Source organism: Salminus brasiliensis, chromosome 18 (genome assembly GCF_030463535.1).
Source record: "Salminus brasiliensis chromosome 18, fSalBra1.hap2, whole genome shotgun sequence".
In the NCBI taxonomy this organism is placed as follows: Eukaryota; Metazoa; Chordata; class Actinopteri; order Characiformes; family Bryconidae; genus Salminus; species Salminus brasiliensis.
Window position 1 is genome coordinate 13,474,769 of NC_132895.1, and position 16,461 is coordinate 13,491,229.

The window sequence follows — 16,461 nt, forward strand, 5'->3', positions numbered from 1 at the left end:
GGACACAGCTGGTAGACTCGTATGACAGATCATTCTTGTGCTTCCTAAGATAGTAACTACTACCTTACCTGTTGCTTGGTCCAGAGAACTTATTATATTATATTATTACTCTTAATGTCAATATAAAATATTGTTTGCCACTGAGCTGAGATTAAAAAGATTTCAGAAACATTTACATTATATGATATGATATAGACCCAGCATCTGTATACCACAAACATATCCCACACACATATTTACTTTAAGGTAATGCTTAGTAATACAACAGAGTCACAACACAGAGTTATACATGATCTGGTGGATGCACTGCACTTTCCTGATTAGACATGTCTGATTATAGAATGTGAATAAAATTAAGAGCTTTTACATTCATCGTCACTAAGAATTTCAAACTCAAAACCGTTGCACTTCATAGTGGCCATGCTGCACAAATTCATGACCCGTTTGCGTTGCAGTCTCACAATATTCAGACAGTACATGTGTTCCTCGTTCTTGGCGCAGTCTCTGGGATATTTGCACACACATGTAGCTGAATCTGGTGATGAAAGACAAGCACAGAAACTGCTTTTGTAAACAAAATTGCAATCAAAGACTTTAAGAGTTTTCAATTTAGGCTTTTCAGATAATTTTCTGATATTCACAAAGATCTTGCTTTGTGCTTAACCAGCAAATGGAGCCAACAATAGAACAATTTATACACTCAGTAGATGGTGGTGATTAGAGGCCAGTACATTTTTACTGAATTAAATATTCAAGAACCTTTTCAAAGCTAAAACTAAACGACTGCCAACAGAAGTGCACAGTTAAGAGAGTGTCAATGAGAAGAACAGGTGTACCTGAGCAGGTCTCCCACTCGTAACAGGTGTCCGAGCCGCAGGGCTCCTTCACAGAGCTCTTTTCAGACACACTGGCCCTGAATTTGGCCCAGTCCAGACTGGCCACGTCACTTTTGCACGGCCCATCGTTCATGAAGTGCAGCTTATCTCCATGGCAACGCCCAGCGTGAAAGGCACAGAAGGACATCATCATGGTGCTGCCTTTCACAGCGTCGAAAACGCAAATGTCTTCCATATACTTCCTATAGGAGACACCCACCACACACACATATTATCTGTGGATTTTTTCCAAATGACTGCAGACAAAATACACTACAACATTCAGGGTCACATGGCAACAAAGAGCTACAGAAGAAGAATCATTTACAATACAACACTCTTTATAGCATTCACAGCCATTTAACTTCCACACCATTGTAAAATGTCTTACCTGCAGTCCTCTCGAGGTATACAGACACACTTGGAGCCATCATGGCGCTGTCCTTTGCCACATCTGTTGTCTTGTACAAAGGGCTCATCTGTACATATGAAAAAGACATATTATAATATCTTAGGTAGAACAAAATAACAGGTGCTCTTTTGTGTAAATCTTTTTGTTTACATGGCTTTTCTTTTTTGCAATCTTTTATATTTGGTAAAGATGTATGTTTTTTTTTATGCTTTAACCCCTTAATTCAGAAAGGCTTATTACACACCAAGGTGTATTATTTAGTAACTACAGAGACTTCTGTACACAATGGTGGGGCTATTCTTTGGTGATAGAAGAACACTTTCAGCCTGTTGGTAGGTCAGGTATAATTCTCTATAACATGAAGAACCAGTTTTATGTTAGGTGTTTGGGAATTCCATAAAACATCTTCTGAGTTATTTACTTCTGACATTTTTTGAGTTTTCATTATACGAGTCCGATTTATCAACCTTTTTATTTGTTTTTAACGGATTTAGCATGTGAAAAGTATTTTGAAGAGCATTTTCTTTGTGGTCATTATCAGTGTTGTATTACTGACAACTTTCACTTTTTCAGGAAAAGAAGACACTCGATCCTGTGTTTCCTAACATGACTAAACCGCTACCGGTAATGCACTGAATAAACCTAAAAGAGGAATATATGATATGATTAAATTACTTACTGTTCCAGACATCTGGATCTAAATGTCTCTCATGGCTGACATGAGCATTTTTACAGGAATTACATTGCTGTAATGACAGTTAGGTTGGGGAGTGTAACATATTGTTCAAAACTATGCAAAAGTTGGATAGATAGGAACATAAAGAATATATTCTATGCATATTGTGATTTCTTAACAAACGGAGCATAAAAGATTTAAAGTCTGGGTTGGGGACAGGGCCAAAGTAGCAAAATATTGATGTTTAAAACATTAAAAATACAAATCATAATGATTTTGGTGTTTTTTTTGTTTGTTGGCGCAATCAATAATATATTTAAGATCTTTAATAAGATCTTTATTTTGTACTAAAGTATTTCTAGCATTAATCTGTAATCTGCAGACACAGAAGTTCAGCGAATCAGCGATGTACTGTGTTATAGTGATTCAGAATGAGGCTCAGTCTTGGACTTGGACATTAAAAGTACCAGCTTTGCAGTATATGTCGAGAGGGATAGGTGGGTCCCAGGTGAGTGCACTGGTGCAGGTGTAGTAGCGAGGTCCCAATGGGCTCCTGCCACTGCCTGAGCAGCTCAGCATAATATTGGATCCGACAGGATACTCCTCTTTGCCTGGGTTTACGTTTATGTCCTCTGGAAGTGTAGGTCTGGAACACATCTTTTCTGGAAGGAAATGAAAGGAAAACATGGCCTAAAAGATCAAGCATCAGGTCTGCATCTTCCTGAACAAGTAACCAGGGGTGGAAAATGCTTGAGAAATTGTACTATACTATATTACTATATTACTATACTATAATACTATTAATAATATGGATGGATAGTCTGTACCTGTGTATTAATGTATCAATGTTGAAATTAAATAGTTGTATTCATAATTTTTTATTTCTCATTTTAATTTAGGTTTTTCTCCTTTAAATGTGTTTAACCTTAACATTTAACCTAATAACTGCCTACAACTATGTTAATTTGTTTTTATGCAAGGGCTAGTATTTCAGATTAGTGGCCTCTCCACACACCATCAAACAAATGGTTTTATATTTTAGGGCTCAAAACTTCAGCTTTTGGTTTAGTAGAATATTTAGACTTTTTACACCTTTGACATAGCATCTACAGGGTGTCTTATATCAAACACATTGGATGGAGTAAGGTAAAGTGGCTAGAAGGTGTTTTGACACTGATCTGACAAGTTTTAGTTTCATCAAGGGTTCAAGGTGTGAATGATTATTAAACTCGTAGGTAATAATGTGACTCACAGATGTCATGTCAACCTCAAGCAATAGCTTATAGATCATTATTGACATTACCCCTTTTGAACTGTCAACAATGTTGTCAGCAAAGGTGTGTGTGTTTTTAAAAAGGCCAATATACTACCTAACCTTGTTGGATCTTGTGCCTGCTTCCTGCAATGACGTGATAGCCTATTAACCCTGGTAGTTTCGTACCAATTCACACATCAAATCACTTCAAAGGCACAACCCTAATGAGTATCATGCCTTTACAATTAGTTGGCATGAGTTTCATGGGAAGTGTGAATCAAGATTAATAGGAATATTAACATCAGTCATTGAACTAATGATCTCCCACAGATGAATCTTCAAGATTGTACCACAGGTCCAGTTTCACCTTTGAAACAACTAGAAGACTTCTAGACTACAAGTCAGTTTAAAGGCAATAACGCCTAAAATCTTTACAGACTGTTTAGTGCCTCGTTAAGTTATTATTATTGAGCCACTACTATGAATAACTCTATAGCTATGAAACGACTGTAAATCTGTAATATAGGTCTGTGGTTATGAGAGAGGGTGGATGAGAGAGGGGTGGAAGTCAGCAGGTCCTTTAAACAAGTTTAAGCACAAAACCTGCCCTCAAATATGTCTTTGAGCATTGCCTCACTGCACAAGCATTTGTTCACTTAGTCTGACACTCTTTGGCATACTTATGCAGCGTCCCTTAGGTTCCTCCCAAGTGCCGTCCTGCAGACAGTGGATGAGCTGATATCCATCCAGCTCAAATCCAGTGAAGCAAACAAACTCCTCATGAGCTCCATAATCATACTGCCTCTCATTGATCTAAAACAGTAGAATGAGAAAGGATTAAGGTTTAAGAAAAAACAGGTGGAAGTATAGTGTGGAAAGTAGTAAGAATAACCATAAGAGCCCTATATTGTACAACCAGCATGGACATGATTCAGTGTTTCATAACTTCAGAACAAGTGCATTAAATCAGTGTTACTAGAATAAAGAGAGTGTGTGATTACTGACCCTCAGGTAGCTGTTGGGAGGAGATTTTGGTTTGGGACAGCCGGATGCACCTGGAGGCAATTCATCCTCACTGCCACCCTCAGTTACAAAGTCATCATCGTTAATGCACACATTCTGCCTGTGTAAAAGCACACAAATGGAAGTGTTATTTGTTGAGTCATTTAAGCAGAGGCCTAGACCAAAAGATAGAATCATAGTATTCTTGATTTCCATAAAGAATCTGTTTGAGCTTCTGAAAAAAAATCACAAACGTGTTAAAACCATGTGTCTGAACATAATTTTAACACTAATTCAACAACCAAATGTCTACTCTCTAAAGAACTTTGTGCTAGAAGGGGATACAGGGAGCCAAAAGTACTTCTTAAAAGGCATCACATCAACTCTGGTTGGTTGTTGGTTGCTGTTTTCTATGCAAGCCCAATATTAAACTATTTTGGTTTCTGACCTATTTCTGAAATAACATGAGCGAACCTTTGTGAAGAACTATGTGAAGAATATGTTAAAGCATGTAAGCAAAATGTATACTTTCTTTATACAGTTTTTTTTCTTCACACTTCTTCTTAGAACATTCTGGAGCTTCTTTAAACCTTTAAATCATTTAAAGAGACTCTTACAATCAATTGTTATTTACAAAAACGTTTCTCTAAAGAACTACTGAAATGTTGTTCAGGGAACCAAAAGTGGTTTCTCTATGGCATAGTACAAAAAACCCTGAATGGCTTATTTAGATTTTTAAGTATGCAGAATTTGCTACACATTGCAAAGACTGTCACTCTGTTTATGAAGATAAAGAGATGGAGCCCCTTATTTGTGCATAAATATACCTTGTAACTTAATGTTTTACACCATTTGGATGCACTAGCTGTATTTTTGTGAACATGTGATGAACACTGTACTGTTTCACAAGTCTCCTAGCATGACAATAGATCCTAGCATGACAATAAATGCTCACTCTTGAAAAATAGAGATGGTGCACGCCTCCTCTTGGTGCCCTGTGCCCTGGCAGGGCTTGCCTCCTCTCTGAGGAACAGGGTTGTTGCAGGATCGTGTACGATATCTCTTCAAGGAAGAGTCACAGGGACTCCAAGAGCTCCAGCAGTTCCAATGGCCATCAACTGCCACTGAAGGAAGGAGAAGAGGCAGCACACGTCAACAACATATAAAGAACAAATGACATGTTCTGAGATCCAGCAGGCCTACATCAAAATCATGAACACAACACCAAGTACATCAATAGACCTGAAGTGTAGTCCTTGGCTCGTTTCTCACAGTTAGACCCATATGTCCCAGTCTGACAGATGCATAAACACTCTGTCCCTGACAAGACAGGTCGGCCATTGTTTGGACAAGGGGCACATTTACAGGTGTCGAAGGTTGCCAGATACTCTGCCAGAGCCCTCTCCATGTGCCGTCTCTTCGTCACAGCACAGGGAAAGCCCCGCACCAGATTCACCAGGGGTGTTAGCTGTATGACATAGAGGAGAAAACACTTGACCATTTCAACAAGGTTTAAAATACTTTTCCAGCAGTCCTGACATTGCTCCCACATTTTGTTGCGTATGTCTCCTTTTTAGGACAAGGGAAATGTTCTCAACTTTAAAAAATCTTGGAGATACAAGGTTATGTTTTAACAGCAATGTAATGCAGAGCAATGTGTGGTTTCTGAAATACAGTGAAATTACATAGTATGGCATATACCAAAGTTGTATAGTCCTATTAGACTATAAACATATATCAAAAATTGCACTGTATAGTTTAGTACAGTACAGTATAGTATAGTATATAATAGTATGGGTACAATATATAATAATAATCTCACAAACCTAGTTTAAGCCTTAAGAAGAGAGAAAAAACTCTTCTAGATAATAATATTTGAATATTATTTTGAATTGAATCAAAAATAATTTTTGACTGGTACATTAAATAAGCATGCAATTTGTCTGGCTAGTAGTTTGAGGATTGTTTCCAAATTTAAGTTGGGCTGATGTGGCTTCTGACCTCATATTCTATGACCGTTGGGTTGTCTATAGTAGATTTTATCCAGTCTTTATATGTAGTGCTGTCCGGAGGGGTTCCACTCCGTTCCCAGGCCAGAGCTGCAGCATACTCCGATCTGCCTCCCTTCACAGTGGAGAGGGACTTCTCTGATGTCTGCAGAAAGGATCCTAGGGCAGATCCAGAAGATAGCAAACTCACATATCCAAATGTAATGTAATTTTAATTTTATTATACAGACATTGCAGATGGATTGGATATAGTAATTATAATGAAATGACTTAATCACCCTGGTATGTGGTGGTCCTTTTGTGGCTTCCACATCTGTTGCTGCTTGACGACGTGAAATAAATGAAGAAGAAGATAGAAAACTCATTTCTTATGCAGTGATGAGCCTGTTCTTCTGTCACACCTGAAAATGATGGATGTTCTTAGTAAGTGCAGTAGTAATGCCATTGGCCGGTATAACAACCAAACTATGTTCAATTTCCCCAGTAAGTCTTTCATATACCTTGAGTTTTCAGCTCTTCACGGCCATACTGGTAAAGCAGGTCATACTGGCCTCCCAGAGTACCAGAGGCAAAATAGTGCGTCCCAAACAGCTGAAAGATCTGCCTGTAGAGGGGATAGTTGTACTCCAGAGGAAGACTGTTGAGGAACTCCAGGAATGGAGCTGACAAATATAAGTCAGACGATTTTGTTCTGAACGTTGCTGTGGCTATAACCTGGTGTACTCTGAAAAATCGAGAGTCCTGCAGGATAGGTCAGGAAACACACACAGAAAGAAATTATAATGATTTATTGCACTGGCAATATACACTCTTATATACAAATACTAGTGCCAAAAGGTAAGTGTTTAAGTATTGTTTCTAAAATTTGTGAATTTCCCCACTGCGGGACTAATAAAGGACTATCTTAAAACTACTTTAAGGAATCAAGGTCTATAGTTTTTGTTCTAAAACTAGGTGCTGCAAGTTAAACTGGAGCAAAAATCTGAAGACCTGGTTTGAGAACCACACAGAACCTACAGAACCTCTCAGGCGAGCACTTTCAAGGAGCCATCCATTAAAAGGACGCACATTTGGTCTCTGGGGCATCATTCCTGCAAAGAACTGTTCTGGCACCTCTATTTTTATGAATTTACGGTGCAGTCAAGTCACTAAATGTTTGGCACAGTTTGAGAACTACTGCGCCAAAGAACTGTTGAGTTCTTGGAATTAAAATTTCCAAGACGCATCCATTGAAAAGAAGGAATTGTGGTTCTTTTGTATCATTGCTGCAAGAAACTCTTTTGGCACCTTTATGTTTAAGAATTTAATATATAGACATTCTTCAACATAATCTGAAAATCTGGGAGTTCTAAGAACTCTGGAACTGTGTTTTCATGCCAGGTGCAAAATATATCACCCCTGCTACTAAATACAATATTTCTTGCCTTTTGTTGAAGTGATTTAATTTCTTCCTTGATGGATTTGGAGCGTTGAGACTGCAGTATTTGGCGGAAAAAGATGGGAATTTGGTTATTAAATTCGTGTAAATCAGGATGTTCCAAACCCGAGCTTGTGCTCCCCAAAGACATCTGTTCACTTTTCACTGGAGGGTTCTCTTTAATATCATCAAATTGTTCCACCTGCAGGGTCAGAACCAAATTATACGTCATGAAAAGCCCATTTTACATTTACTCAGAAAAATGATTTCCACTTTCAGTCACAGAATCTCTAGAATCTCTACAGCTGTTAGAAGTAGTTGTGTGTCATTTTTAGTACAAAACAATGAAAGTCCTTACTTTGATTTCATAGTTCTCAATGTTGGCTGGGATTCGGTAGACCTTCCTGTTTGCCTTGCTGCGGTTTAGAGCACACTCATCCCCCATAAAGGTGTTATCGAGAACAGCGCCCCTCATCTGCTCTGCAACAGCATCAAATCTGCAGCAGAACACACTTCATCAGATTCAATGCCTCTTTAAGTCAGCAAGTTCATAAAATTGGATTCTTCAAAAAGCAATAATAGCTCTAACTGATCCTTACCCATTCCCAATCAGGTCAGCCCCAGGGAGGCCAGCAAACTGTCTGTCTGATGCACACACTCGCTTGATCATGCCACAGTTTTTCTCATCAGAGTTGTCCAGGCAGTCATTTTGGCCATTGCACTCAAGAACAGCTTTAATGCATCTACCTATATAGCATATATACAACACGAGATGCATAAATATATATGTTTATTTTTTGACAATTTGAAACTGGCAGTTATCTTTTACATTCATCATAATCTGAAAAAAACTCATGATGAATGGACCAATATAATTGCTCCAACATGGCTTGGAATAAAATCTTTTTACATTGACTTCAATTAAAAATTAAGCATGTAAAATAGTTGTTTTGTAGGATAGTGAGGATACACGGGACAGTCTTATTTAAAGGTGCTTGAAAGTATTCTTTAAGCCACAGATGAACCACTAAACCATGTTTGTAATATAGCTGTTTGGGGCTAAAGAACATTTAAACTGGCAAAAAAAAAAAACAAGACAACATTAACAATACACACAAGTGAAGTCCTTTAAACCATTAAAAAGTTCTTCACTCTCATTCTCATTATCTCTATTATTCTCTTAATGGAACCAAAATTGGCATCACTAAAAGTAGAGAATGAATATATACACACCCAGTGTCACTGTCATTTCCAAGTCGTATAACATTTTACCATCATATAAAAAAAAAACAACAACTGCCCTTTACAATTCATAAAACGGACAAAAAGGTATGGTAGTAAATGACTTAACCCCTTAAACAGCCCACACTTCATTACTGTCATAATTGACATCAATTCAATAGGCCCTAAAATAGAGCCCTGTGGCCCTCTTTTCCTTCTTTAAGGGGTTAAAGTTTAAAGTCAAGAAAATAACCATTTTCCAAAGCTAAAGTTTTGTTGCAAGGGCTAAGTTGTTATACACACTAGCGAGAAAGACATACCGTTGTCACAAGTGAACTTGTCCTTGCAGTTAACTGGTTCAATTTCACATTTTTTTGCCGTGCGACACGGCCTTTCCTCCATCAGAGATTCACTACAGTCCTGTCCCCCAAACTGAGCTGGCCTTAGGACAGACCTGATCCTAAACTAAAACAGGAGCATAAGAATTGAAGATAATGCATTAACATTGCAAAAGATAACGAGTGAGTAATGAAGGGAGAGAGCACGTGAGAGAGAGCGAGAGAGAGAGAGAGAGAGAGAGAGAGAGAGAGAGAGAGAGAGAGAAAGCAAGATGTATGGGCCGTTTATTTTACTTACCATTTTTTTGGCACAAGGTGAGCATTCTGACCATGGCCCGAAGTCAGTTACCTGGCAGTGTATTGCACATTCCTCAACAGCACACATCCTGCTCTCATGTGTCTGACACAGAAGGGCACAATTATTTTTCGTCCAGTGCTCATCATACTGCACACGTCTGCAAAACAACCAAAAAACACAATGAGAAGGATGTACTCTACAAGTGCTGTAGTTTATAGTAATTGTGGCATGTGCAATTGTTTGAACACCTTTCCAGAAATGAATTCACTTTCTAGGCCTTAATTAAGAGTTATTACACTGTAAAAAAAAAACAAATTGTAGCTCCTTGAAGTCAGACATCTCCATAAACTCAAACATTCCTAGATGCTCTTAGAGGTGCCTGTAAGAACTTTGTGATTCCTCGAAATGGGTTCCTATAGGATCTTTAGGCTACTATATTTGACTCCAATTATAATGATCTTTTGTGCCTAAAAATGGGTCCTTCCTAAAACACCTTAGATTTTTCACAAATTTACCAAAATCTACCAAAATCTTTGTGCCATTTCCCCTAAGCGACTGGCTGAGGATATTCAATATCTGTTCTTTTCAAGAGACTTCCTTTCAGACTTTCAGGTAGATGTTTCCTCACCTCAGGCTTAGACATTCTGTCTTAAACATTTTCTGCTTCTCACTATCCACCTTATTACCAACACATTCAGCAATGGTGAAGTCTGGACTCTGTGGTGATCAGTCCTTTGTTCTGGGAACACCATCAGCTATAGCAGTTTGATTTGCAGATCATCTTCAGGTTTCCACAATTTGGAATCGTCTTCTCACAGTGAAAGGATAGACAGAACCACAGGTGTTTTTTCTAATCTGAAGTAAGATCTGAGCTTGATTTTCTTCTCTCTCTCTCTCTCTCTCTCTCTCAGATAAAAGCTTTAAGTATCTAATGGGGACAGTGCTGGTGGTCCACTAGGTCTTGCATGGTTGAGTCCCATAATTGACTTCCTTATGCAAGTGGATCTTACATCCAATCTCCTCTGGAATATCCTTAAAAAATGAATAACTTGTCTGTTGCCTGAAATCTGTTCTAACTGAAATCTAACAACTGAAGGGATTTTAAATTTTATTGTACTTTTGTAAGCAAATAAAATATATACAAAGGCATCTATTTCACCAAATGTGAGCAGATGAAAATACCCTTGGGATTAAGAAAAACATACGTCTTAAACATTGCAATTCTACACAAATATAATATAATTACCTTGTACGTTGTTGTGACCCCTGGCCACATGTTTTTGTGCAGTAGGACCATTGGCTCCATGGGTAATGTTCACAAAAACAGCCTGAAGTGGCTGTGACTGAAGCCAGGATAAAGAGCAAAACTAGAAAGAAGCTGGAACGACCCATAGAGAGGCAGTACTCACTGTACAAAGAGGGAAGAGTGTGTTTGTAAAAGAATACCAGCAACAGATCAGTCAACTTTACACTGTCCCAAGTACACAGGATTAACTTCAAAGCAATTTAAGTTTTAATAATAAAAAAAAAACATTTTTAGTTGCATCTGCTTACAACTGCTTCAAGCCTATGTTCATAGCGACTGTACTGTTTTTTTTTTTAGGTTTAGGTTATTGTCTAAGGTCCCCCAGGAAACCTGTGAAAGGTTTATAGATCCAGGGATTTGAAATTATATTCCAAGACAAAAAGTTTTTGATTATTGTGATAATTCATTTTTTGTCAATACAATATTATCATGAAAGAAAGATAAAAATAAAAATCCTAAAATATTACACTTCAATTTTTTATTAAATTGTTCTTCGCCTGGTTAAAAGGTTCTTCACATTGGTGGAAAACTTTTTGTAGATGGCTCTTTGTGTACACAAACCTTTTAAGAGGGCTTTCACTATTGTAAGGGTGTCAAAGAACCCTTTTCCAGTACTATATAGAAGCCTTGTTTGCTAAAAGTGGAGTGCAGGATGCCAGCATCGTCTAACCATTCTGCTATCCCAGAATAAAGTAAATACATAATCAAATATCCGTTGGAAATATTTGTTAAATCGAATCATCTGTCCAATTTTTACTACTTTCTGCCGACAGCAATATGATTCAGATATCCTCATGCATCCCCAAAGTCATGTATTCAACAAACATTTTTGCTTTACTGTCACAAGACTTTTGATGGACAATGCACAACCTATAATCAATATACAGTACCTGAACAATAAATGAACATCATACTACTGAAGATGCATAGATCATGCCTTGAGCATGTTCAGTTGTTTGCAATGTATTGATAATGTATTATATAAACAGGTCCAGTGAACCATCGACTCACCAATCAGTGCAGATCACAACTCAATTCCTTACGATGATGGAAAACCCAAAGAAGAGGTTTTTACGTCCAATGTCTAAACTTTCTACACATTCAGATACACAGATGAGCGCCGTTTATTCATACTTATCACTTTCCCACGGTCCTTTTTAGCGCAGCCCTCAAGACAGAAGCTTATCCAGAAGTGAACGTTCTTTGTGAGCACTCTTTGTGAGGAAGCAGCTTCTGAATATATATATACTTAAACAGCAACCAGGCACTGCAGCCAAGAGTCCCAGTGTAATTTCACACCAGTCCTTTTCAACCCTCTCTCTCTTATCATCCATCCCCCCCAGCCTTCCAACTTCCAGTAAATCCAGCAGCTGGAAGTTCTCCTCATGTCTCTTCTCTGGTTAATCTCTGACATCTGACCTTAGTTTGAAGAAGGAGTAAGTAAGTGGGGGGAGTACAGCCCCCACTAACAGAAAGCATTTCCTCTGGAGAGTCCTGACACTGCTTTTTAAAATTCTCTTGAAGCTTTAATTGTAAAAAAAAAAACGCTCAATACTTTTTACTCAAATATTTTAGTCATCCTGTTTATTAAAGAGGTGTTAAAACATTCAACTTAAGCTTTTGTTAACTGTATTTTGTGATTTTCTATGAAAATCTATATTCTTAAAAATAATGTATAAAATGCTTTTACCATCCACTGTTAAAAATACAAGATTCTTAAGAACTGGAGGTTCTTTGATTTAAAACTGTGGAGGAACCTCTTAAGGTACTTTGAGGAACTTTCAAAGAACGTTTTTGGGGGTTTTTTAAGAAGAAAAAGGTTCCTTGAAGATTACTCAAATGACCTTAAGGATCTTATATTTTCAACATTGTTGAGGAACCATTTTTTGGTTCTATAAAGAACCATGGGGCTCATTCACCAATATCTTTCCTTAAATTTGTCCCTGAGAAAACACCATCTGCATGGAAGAGTCATGCTGAACAGAAATGTGACAAAGAATTTGGTGTTATATAGTGTTTGCCTTGTGACCGCAGCTTTTCCTGTGCTAGTGTCCACAGACCAGGAGCTCATGCTAACACTAGATGACTGGCTTTTACCATCTTTTACCATCTCTTCTCTCCACTGTCTGTCCCCTCAAAAACAAACTGGGCTACCTTAGCTGATTGCCAAATTGGAGCTAAACACACATCAGAATGGAAAGCATCTGTGATTTTTTTAACGGTGAGACTTGAGAAAGCCAAACCTGGGGGAAGTGAGTGGGGACAAGACTTAAAACTAACCCGACTACAATCTCTTTAGCGGAAGATTGCACATTGTGCTGAGAGGACACAACGAGAGGACAGCAACGCTATCTGGTACGACACAACAGTAAGGACAGTGTTTTTGTTACAGCTTTAAAACTATGCCATAATATGCAGCTTCTGTGAGCCCGCCATGGCAACATAAACCAGCCAAAAAAGAGCTTGTTGTTTTTGTTCAGGAGCGCCAATTTAGCATGTTTGATTCATCAAAACAACAGGGTTGTACAAGTCATATACTTAAAAATGACTTATATACTGTATAATACTATAGATGCATTATTTGGCACATTTAAAATAATGATCAAGAGCTGGTCTACTTAAAAAAAAGTTTATTATCATTATAAAATGGCCTTTACATTATGCATTGTTTGACTCTATGCATACCTAAGATACTGGACACCAGAAGCAACATCCATGCTGCAAACTCTCAGAATAAATAAAATAAATAAATAAAATAATTAAATAAATCTAAATAAAAATCACACACACTGATTACACAAGCTGTAAAAGGAATGAGCAAAACACCCAGAGAACAGGACATTGTTAATCCTCCTAAACATGAGCTCTTGCTTACATAGAATTGTATTATGTACTGTACATTACTCTATTTTTGACTGTCTTCATGTTAAGAATGAAGAAGTAATGGCTTTAGTGCAGAGCACTCGCGTGCCCTACAATGAATAATATTGTTTTCCAGACGTTCTTTACCTTTTATGGAAGACTAAATAATAAGCATTGCACAGTGACCTAAATAAAGAGAAGTCATGGAGCCTTTATTGAACACTATCCAGAATGCCATGTGTTCAAACTTTTCAAACCCTGCCCTCAACAAATAACCTCAGCCTAATCCAGAAAATAAAGGAAATGGTGTATACCTTGTGTATATTGTATATATTGTAAATATATTGTGTATATCTTGTTCAGTCTTTTTACTCTACATACAATTATATGGGTACCACAACAAATGGGAGAAAAAATGACTATCGACAAAACAAAAAATAAATCCTGCTGGACTTTTCACAGAAGTCAGACCAAGAGACACGACTTTGGATAAGGTTTCAGTCTCTCCACCAGATCTGCAGCTAGATGGTTGGGGCGGTGTTGTGTTTGTACTCACTAGCGGTGAATGAAGTCTGTAAAAATGGCCATGACGGAGTTCAGTTCACTGAACTGCCTCTCCACGTTTACAGTAAATGAAAGAGACAAGTGGAGCTCGGACTGGAGAGAGACAAGTAAGATCTGCGGCTGGTTCATCCTGATACGAGACAGCAAAGCCCAGAAAAACGTCTCTTCCTCTGCCTCACCAGCGGATATGGAGTCAGATTCAATAGACTGCTGTCATCTGCACACAATGAAAACAGCCATATGACTGTAGGAACCTGATGTATTTGTGAGGATAGGTATTCACAAACACAGATACACTATATGTTCAAATGTTTGTGGACACCGCTTCTAACGAATGCATTCAACTATTTTAAGTTGCACCCATTGCTGACAGAGACCTGCAAATGCACACACACACAGCTTGCCTAGTGCCTGTTGAGAAGTACTGCCAATAGAATAGGACTCTCTGGAGTGTATAAACATGAACCTATTGGCACCATGCCTAATGCCAGCCGTGGGCTAGAGGGATATAAAGCCTCCCAGCATTGAGCTGTGGAGCAGTGGAACTCTGTTCTATGAAATGATGGATGGTGCTCCATTCAATATGTTTGGGATGAGTTGGGGGTAAGGTGGGTTGGTGATCATCCAACATCCTGAACTTTCTAACAACGTCACTGAATGCAGTCAAATCCTCACAGCAATGAGCAATTGAGCAACACTAAAATCTAGCAGAAAGCCCTCTCTGGACATTAGAAACAGTTACTCCAACAAGAGCAGGATAAACTCTTTTTCCCTCGGTTTCTGAAGCAACAATAAATTAGCAGGTGTCCCAATACTTTTGTCCATATAGTGCAACAGTGCAAACTTTAATGACAAACCTTGATTCTTCAATGGCAAAGGCATGGTCTCCCTGAGTTTGCTTAGCAGATTTCGCATCTCTCGCATGTCACTAGAAGTCACAACACAGCAAAACGAGAAAACGAGCACTTTAGAGTGACAACATGTAAAATCTAGTATCTGCCAGAATAAAGGTCCCTAACTAGTTGACTTGGACATACAGCTCTAGTAAAATCAAACTTCACTTGGTGTAGAACCTTTATGTGGGGATGTCTAAAAGCTGTTACCTCACTGTTGACATTTTTGCTCTTTGCTAAAAGGGGATTAGTAGTTCAAGATTAAGCAATTATTAATCATGATCATTACGTATCAATTCTACATGCACTGATCAGCCATAACATTAGCATTACTGACAGGTGAAGTAAAAAACACAGATTCTCTTCATCTACAGTAGCATCTGTCAATGGGTGGATATATTAGGCAGCAAGTGAGTCAGTTTTTGAAGGTGACAGGTACCTCTCAATGTTCTCAATATCTGTGCACACCAGCCAGGACTCCTGGGGAAAGTCAACAGGCGATGATGATCTGTCCTCTAGTATTGGGATGTCAGAGCTTTCGTCCACCCTGCAGTCTACATTTGGCTCAGGGCAGGGCTCGTTTCCTGCAGGAGGTAAAGACAGCACTTTCTTTAATGTTCTACAGCAATGGTACCCAACCCTGGTCCTGGAGGCCCTGAAGTGGCTGTATCAAAGCAATGTGCAGTGTGCAATGGCAGTGGGCCTCCAGGACCGGCGGTGTCTCACACACTTTTTGATTTTACTCTGTAAAAGCATTTTACTGGGTTGCAGTTTGCATGTTCAGACCACCTCAGTTTGAGCTGACGCTCTACATCTAAACAGTAGCACAGTGCATATTGGAGACTACTCCACATATAAGGCAGATGCTGTCCCACCTTAAATGGTGTTGCAGTTTCGGACATTAGCTAGAATGTAGCTGTTGCATCATTTCAGTTTTCTGTTCAGACAGGATTACTAGTCAGAAGCCATCTCAGAATGGTCTAAAACGCAAACAGGAGGACAAAAAAATGGGGACTGCTCCCCTCACACACTACTCGCTACCCACTCTCTCCAACTGCTAACTCTGACTCACAAAAAATCTGCAGACGAGAGCCAACCAGCACAGACTCAGCCAGACTGACAATAGGGCTGCCCCACTTTAAGCACTTTAAGTGTTTAAGGCTCTGTCTGTTTACACTGTTTACAATACCTTCAGCAGAACGTCTTTGTGCACTGCATGCTTTCAATACACTGCCATCTGCATAAGATGAGTGGAACTGAGCACTAAACACAGCACACACACACACACACACACACACACACAGCCTTGCACATTTATGCGAGACCGTTTGCT

At 38.6% G+C, this 16,461-nt stretch overlaps 2 protein-coding genes across 4 annotated transcripts in view; both read right to left on the reverse strand.

The window, feature by feature from the left end:
- Positions 1-222: 222 nt before the first annotated feature.
- Positions 223-12,105, reverse strand: c6.2 (complement component 6, duplicate 2). Of its 2 annotated transcripts, XM_072662315.1 has the most exons (18): positions 11,821-12,105; positions 10,750-10,911; positions 9,504-9,660; positions 9,188-9,332; positions 8,246-8,393; positions 8,005-8,143; positions 7,654-7,848; positions 6,730-6,970; positions 6,508-6,630; positions 6,222-6,388; positions 5,463-5,688; positions 5,176-5,344; positions 4,224-4,341; positions 3,899-4,031; positions 2,431-2,625; positions 1,267-1,354; positions 837-1,078; positions 223-535 (listed from the first exon to the last, which is right to left on the reverse strand). In XM_072662315.1, the coding sequence occupies exons 2-18, from the start codon at positions 10,893-10,895 to the stop codon at positions 354-356; spliced, it is 2,814 nt and encodes a 937-aa protein (XP_072518416.1). In that variant the 5' UTR covers positions 10,896-10,911; positions 11,821-12,105; the 3' UTR covers positions 223-353. The 2 variants fall into 2 exon arrangements, with proteins under 2 accessions (XP_072518416.1, XP_072518417.1); XM_072662316.1 differs by lacking the exon at positions 11,821-12,105 and having other exon boundaries at positions 10,750-11,790.
- A 1,281-nt stretch (positions 12,106-13,386) lies between these two features.
- Positions 13,387-16,461, reverse strand: part of rgs7bpb (regulator of G protein signaling 7 binding protein b) — a 4,800-nt gene continuing 1,725 nt past the window's right edge. Inside the window, exons 4-6 of one of the 2 annotated variants that reach the window (XM_072662319.1) lie at positions 15,568-15,712; positions 15,093-15,163; positions 13,387-14,452 (exon numbers count right to left, since the gene is read on the reverse strand). In XM_072662319.1, the coding sequence (XP_072518420.1) occupies positions 14,361-14,452; positions 15,093-15,163; positions 15,568-15,712 (308 nt within the window). In that variant the 3' untranslated portion in view covers positions 13,387-14,360. The remainder of the gene's footprint in view (positions 14,453-15,092; positions 15,164-15,567; positions 15,713-16,461) is intronic. The other variant, XM_072662320.1, reaches the window with a different exon arrangement.

Bases quoted from the DNA above. Each gene is read 5' to 3' on its own strand.
- c6.2 (XM_072662315.1), bottom strand. From the start codon at position 10,895: ATGGGTCGTTCCAGCTTCTTTCTAGTTTTGCTCTTTATCCTGGCTTCA. The intron at 8,394-9,187 runs GTATGTCTTTCT...TATGCTATATAG, and splicing joins CAAGTTCACTTGTGACAACG to GTAGATGCATTAAAGCTGTT. The intron at 6,389-6,507 runs GTGATTAAGTCA...GATCTGCCCTAG, and splicing joins AAGGACCACCACATACCAGG to GATCCTTTCTGCAGACATCA.